The sequence below is a fragment of the Borostomias antarcticus genome (assembly GCF_949987555.1).
Source record: "Borostomias antarcticus genome assembly, chromosome: 18".
Classification (NCBI taxonomy): Eukaryota; Metazoa; Chordata; class Actinopteri; order Stomiiformes; family Stomiidae; genus Borostomias; species Borostomias antarcticus.
In genome coordinates, this window is record NC_140251.1 from 15884968 (window position 1) to 15891540 (window position 6573).

Genomic DNA, 6573 nt, shown 5'->3' on the forward strand with positions numbered 1-6573 from the left:
GAGCAGGCTGATTTAGTGGCAGAGGGGAGCAGAGTAGACGAGGGGGTGGGGGGGTGGGGGGTGGGGGGGTGGCTGTGGTATTAGATACATCATTTCTCACTGCGGTGATTAGAGGGACAAAATAATACCTTTTATCATAGACATCTCCTTAAGAGTTTTATTTCTTGTGTCCTGTCCCTTCACAGCACGGGTCCACGCACACCCTACACATGCAGACACACGCATACGCACTCGCACACACACACACACACACACACACACACCATGCCAGTGCCAGTGATGGTTCAGGATGCGTCGTTGCCTGTGAGACAGCAGAGTGTGTGAGTGTAAAGTGATGAAGTGTGTTCTGGTAGCGGTGCTGCAGTCTGAGGAGTCGGCTCTCACAGAGGAATGTCCCTCATCTCTCTCTGTAGTTCTACTGAATATCCTGTTTATTCCTCCTTCCTTCATCTGGAGTCCTCTTTCTTATCTGTCTGTTTCTTTCTCTGTTTCAGGGTAGAGCATGACATGTCTTAATCTCAGGGTCGTAGGTTCGAGCCCCATGTTGGGTGCAGCTAAACATTTAATTTAACACGGTGCACGTATCATGGTATCATGTACATGATATGCAAGATTTATTTATTTGTTTATTATTTAGTATGATCACATGTTACCTTAGCCTCTGGTCTGTCTGTCCGGTCCAAGGGGAAGAGCATCCTGCTGCAACTCCCCACGTTTGAGTTCAGCCTTGACTAGAAGGGGAGTGAGGAGGTAGCTTCCTCAGGACACCAGAGGAAGAGGAGGTGCATGACAGGACAGGACAGGACAGGACAGGACAGGATAGGATAGGATAGGATAGGACAGGATAGGACAGGACAGGACAGGACAGGACAGGACAGGACAGGACAGGACAGGACAGGACAGGACAGGACAGGACAGGACAGGACAGGACAGGACAGGACAGGACAGGACAGGATAGGATAGGATAGGACAAGACAGGACAGGATAGGACAGTTCAGAACAGGACAGGACAGGACAGGACAGGATAGGATAGGATAGGATAGGATAGGACAAGACAGGACAGGACAGGATAGGACAGTTCAGAACAGGATAGGACAGGATAGGACAGCGCAGGACAGGACAGGGAGCAGCAGCAGAGCCAAGTTCAACAGTTACAGTCCATTCAATTCAAGTGCATTCCATGCAATGTTCTGAAAAGTCCATTTTAATTTTAATTCAGTGGATGAAAAATTACATTGGTAACCGTGTTTACACATTTTTTAATTTGTAAAAAATTAAATGAAATAAAATACAAAATCCAGATCATTTCCCAAACCGAACGTGAATTGAAAGTGAATTGACCCCAATCCTGATCCAGTCACACTGTGTTTCTGGAGGAGAGGAGGTTGGGGGCCAGGCCTGACCCCTGCAGAACCCCCAGCCTCCCCGGGAACAGGGGGACAGGCCTGAGGTGACTGAATGATTCATCTGCTGCACGATGAGGGACTGTGGAGCTCAGGGTTGTGGAGAGGGAGGACCAGGAGTCTCATCTCCAGGGACACCAGCTAATGTATGCAGCGGCATCTTGATGAGCTTCTGCCCCCCCCCCACCCCCCCACCCCACCGCACACACACACACACACACACAAACACACGCACATTACTCACAAACGTACACACACTCTCCCTACTCCTCCCAATGTGACCCTGGTTTGGTCCATGCAGTCTGAGGTGTACAACTCCTCAATGAGCGAGTTAATGTAATGAACTGTCGGATGATTTACTGCAGTCCATAGCTTAGCTTCTGTAGATTTCGGTCCCGACTCCGGCAGCTTGTCCCGGGAAACCGAGAGACAAAGAAGGCTTTATATACCCTCAACACTGTGCATTCATGCTCTCACTGCACAGGATACAACCTCCTGTCCTCCTCTTAGACCTAGAAACCATGAACAGATCATTCAGACGCATAGCGGCCTCTGGATTAGCCGTGTCATTTGGAGAAGAACACCGCTCGACGTCGCGAGTAGTAAAGCTCGCAGTTGTCAACTCGTCGTTAGCTAGTGCCTATTTTGATTCTTAGAGGCAGGTCCTGATTCACAGTAAACCCGTTCATGATTGATGGACTGAGGCTGAGTAAGTACAGTACGAGGTACCAGGCAGAGAGAGAGAGAGAGAGAGCGAGAGAGAGAGAGAGAGAGAGAGAGAGAGCTCTGATCCCCTGGTCAGACCGAGAGGCCAGCGTGCCGCCCGGTCGGGAGGATAAATCGGCGTTGTCAGGAAATCGGCCGTCCGTCTTCTCTCGGTGTTCCACCTCGCATGGCTGTGCTGGATATATGGGGCTCCGGCTCAGAGAGCAATTTGCCCCTATACTTCAAGAGGAGTTACAGCTCTGTGTGTTTTATGGAGGGGTGGTACCTGATGTTGTTGAAATACAATGCCGGTGTTACTCCGTTGAACCTTCTTCTGCTGATAGATTTAGTGTGAAACATGAAAAAAGACCACCTTTATTCAGGGGTGAGAGGCTCTTTTCAATATCTTAAAGGGGGTGACCGCGCACAGCAGGTTTACGACACTGTTTAAAGCGTGGACATTACAGCTACTCATACTGTTACAAAGTACATTTCCTCAGTCGTTTTTCCTTCACTCCCCCACAGATCAAATGTTCTCGGTCGTAAACAAATGCTTTTATGTGTGTTTTGAACAGAAAACTGCTTTGTTAATGTACGGCCGTATCCTGATTACATGTCTGTGTTGCTGTGTTGCTGTGTTCAGCCACGCCACCGGGTACGAGAGCGACCCGAACAGTCCCATGGTGTACAGCTGCAGCACCCAGTACCGCATCCACACACACGGCGTGTTCAGAGGCCTGCAGGTAAGTAGCTCCGCCCACACCCCCATCACCAGCCCTGCTGACTCCCAGACACCCAGGTACTAAATGAAGCGTAAATCGACGGTTGGTTCGGTTCTTCAAGTTCCACATCTTTGAATTGTTGTTTCCAGTTATTTCAATACTGGGAGATTATATTTCTTTGAAAAACACCAATTTAATGAGGCAATAAGTTACAACTTACTATTGCACAAATATGATACAAAAGATGATTTTTTAATTTTTTAAAATAAATGTATGTAAAAAAAAAAAAACTTAACAAATATAGTTCAAAAGGAAACGTGTGGTAAACTGCTCCTCATCAGATACAGTACATGTCAGTCGTCTCACAGACCTGGAGTTCACACACTCTGACCTGGAGTTCACACACTCTGACCTGGAGTTCACACACTCTGATTCCCCTTCTTTCAGCGCAACTTTCCTTATATGCTCTGGGCCAAGGTCAGGACACACACGCACGCAAGCACGCACATATGACGAACACACACACACACACACACACACACACACACACACACACACACAAACAGACACACACACACACACACACACACACAAACAGAAACAGAGACACACAGACAGACACACACACACAAACACAAGCATTCTATTGCACACACACTCCAAATGCCAGCCACAAGGTCATCCTTCCCTCACCGTGATGCACCGCACTCCGCATGGTTCCAGGCGAAGGAATGAGAGAGATAGCGCCTGAGAAAGAGAGAGAGAACGGCAGAAAGAAAGAAAAAAGGAGTGCAGGACCTTACGCAACGCCCGGGCTATGCGAGAGGAAGCAGGCCTGGTCCAGAACGCCTGAGACATTTAAAAGGCATGTGAGGATGAAAAGGTCTCAGGAATCACTTTCCAGAGATCCATTAGCAATAAAGATAGGGTTTCCATACGCGGGCTCCGCACTAATAAATCATTAGATCTTAATTAGTGTCTGTCAGCGGCTTTACAGTGCAGAAGGCAGAGACTCTCCAGACCAGGAACGCTTTCACAATGGGACGTTTTTCACTTCATCCTTCCCTCCTCTCCTCCTGTCTTTCTTAACATTGTTCTGAAATGAAGTGAATGATAAGAGCTGAACTGTAGAGGATACGCACGGTCACAACAGATTATGGAGGTACTTTCCTGAAGCATTCCTTTTTAACTGTATGACCACAATCAGATTCGGGGGGGAAACAGAATTTTAAGCAACCAGGAGGACTGAGTTTTATTTTTTATTTTTTTAAAGTGCTTTATTAAAGCACCTTAAAATGTACTTTAAGCACCTTAAGTGTGTTTCGCTTTGTTTGTCTATGAAGCCAACGTAAAGACATGTGAAAGTGTTGAGTGTGAGGAGAGCAGAGTGCGTCAGAGGTGGCCTGTAAGGCCTGTAGATAAGGCAGGCTGCTGGGACCATAAAGCCCTCAGGTCATTTACTTATCAAGAGCAGCTAACACTATTCATTACAGCAGCACCACACCACCAGCCCATTTCACTAAGCATCTCCTAATGAGGAGCAGATGGGATCAGAGGGTGTGTGTGTGTGTGTGTGTGTGTGTGTGTGGGTGGGTGTGTGTGTGTGTGTGGATTTGAGGGGTGTTGCAGTGGGTGCAGGGAGGCAGGGGTATTTGGGGTGAAGCAGGGAGGGAGAGAGGGAGGGGTAGAGGGTGATGGGGGAGGGACAGGGGGAAAGGTACAGTGTGGACAGAAAGCAAGTAGTGCAGGATGAGAGGTGAGAGGGAGGGGTACGAGGGGTACGGGGAGGGTGTACGGGGGGAGCAGAGATGGGATCTGCCTAAGGTCCGTGACTAACGGCTCCCATTTAGAGAGTAAATCAGCATTGGTGTAAACCTGAGGGATGATTTTACTGCTAATTCTAATATAATGAGCCTCTCATGCCACATAATAATCAGACTCCATTGTTAATGCAAACCAGTGGGCATTTTTAATTGGTTATATTGCTATTAGATAGGCTGTCTGTGTTCTGCTAGAAAATGTGTCTTACGTTTGTGTGTGTGCGTGTGTGTGTGTGTGCGCGCGTGTGTGTGTATGTGTGTGCATGTGTGTGTGTGTGTGTGCGTGTGTGTGCGTGTGTGTGTGTGTGTGTGCGTGTGTGTGTACCCTCCCAGGACGTGAGGAGGGTTCCGGGCATCGCCCCTGCCATTGTGCGCTCAGAGACCAATGAGAAGCGTCCGTTCATGTGCGCGTACCCTGGCTGCAACAAACGCTACTTCAAACTGTCCCACTTGCAGATGCACAGCAGGAAACACACAGGTGAGGCTCTAGCCGCATGGCCGTGGTCAGCGGGCAGCAGTGAGTGAACGCTAGCTAGGCCACAGAACGTCAGTGCTGAAGGCACAATGACACCCATGACTTACGGCCATAGGACCCGAGGTTCGGTTTGTGTCGTAGAATGTGACACATCTGCCCCCCCCCCCCCCCCCCCCCCCACATCCAGGAGAGAAGCCGTACCAGTGTGACTTCACTGACTGTGGTCGACGCTTCTCCAGGTCAGATCAGCTCAAGAGACACCAGCGCAGACACACAGGTTTGCCCTCCCTCCAGCCTCTCTCTCTCTCTTTCTCTCTCTCTCTCTCTCTTTCTCTGCCCTTCCTTTTTTTTCTGCTCCGTCAATCCCTGTCTCCTGCTGGGGATCTGTCCCTCTGTCTGCATACTGTATACTGTACAGTAGTGTGTACACTACAGTGCCTCTCTCTGGTGCACACTAGCCCTCAAACCTCCCCTGAGACACTGTCTAGTACGCACCCTAAATGGAATGCTAGCATCTTTTGGAATGGCTTCCTTCGCTCGCGGCCTCTGCTCTACTCTGTCTCTCTCTCTCCCTATGTGTGTGTGTGTGTGTGCGTGCGTGTGTGTGTGCGCCTGTGTGTGTGTGTGTTTAGGAGTTAAACCATTCCAGTGTGAGACGTGTCAGAGAAAGTTTTCTCGGTCTGACCACCTTAAGACCCACACCCGGACTCATACAGGTAAAACAAGTGCGTAAACTTTTATTTTTCCACATCTTCTTATCTGTTCATTGCTTCCTATCTGTTTCCTAGTACCTCAGCATTGAGAGCATATAGTGTAATGCTTTCCTTGTGGAATTTGCTTCCACGTATCCACATTTTTATCAAATCTAGTTTAAGTTGCTGTAATAGTTTAAATACTTCTTAAAAGGAGCTCAAATTGATATTCTTACCCATGGACTGTATAGCAAGAGATCCAAACCATTCGCTGAAGTTCCATGTCTTACTCCCTACTGTACAGTTTCAATTTGATTGTCAAATAACGTATTTCTGTCCCCCTGCCCCCCCCCCCTCTCTCTCTCAGGTGAGAAACCCTTCAACTGCAGGTGGCCCAACTGTCAGAAGAAGTTTGCCAGATCAGACGAGCTGGTCAGACACCACAACATGCACCAGAGGAACCTGACCAAGCTGCAGCTGGCCATCTGAGACCCAGCTGGGCTGCAGACGGGCCGCTGGGCAGCCATGACCGTCAGCCTCACCCTGCTGACCACCGCCGCTCCCCGGCGCTCTCCCCTAGCTGACAGCGTCACGATCACATTAGTCAAATTTGGACTTTGAACGGACAAAGATCAAATTCAAATTTAGACCATTTGACTGTTTGACCCTACTCAGTCAGGAGGTGGTCTCTCCAGAGCAGACCCTCCTCCTCAACATCAGTGTTCAGACACACACAGGGGCAGTCTTCCAAACACG

General features: G+C 48.9%; 1 protein-coding gene across 4 annotated transcripts in view; it reads left to right on the top strand.

Annotated features, from left to right (window-relative positions):
• The window catches only part of wt1a (WT1 transcription factor a), a gene marked incomplete at both ends in the record, with an annotated part of 14535 nt that extends 8229 nt beyond the window's left edge, over positions 1–6306 (top strand). For all 4 annotated transcript variants that reach the window (XM_084452627.1, XM_084452628.1, XM_084452629.1 and 1 more), the window contains 5 exons: positions 2752–2851; positions 4984–5128; positions 5313–5402; positions 5758–5850; positions 6185–6306. In XM_084452627.1, the coding sequence (XP_084308753.1) occupies positions 2752–2851; positions 4984–5128; positions 5313–5402; positions 5758–5850; positions 6185–6306 (550 nt within the window). The remainder of the gene's footprint in view (positions 1–2751; positions 2852–4983; positions 5129–5312; positions 5403–5757; positions 5851–6184) is intronic.
• Between the last annotated feature and the right edge of the window lie 267 nt (positions 6307–6573).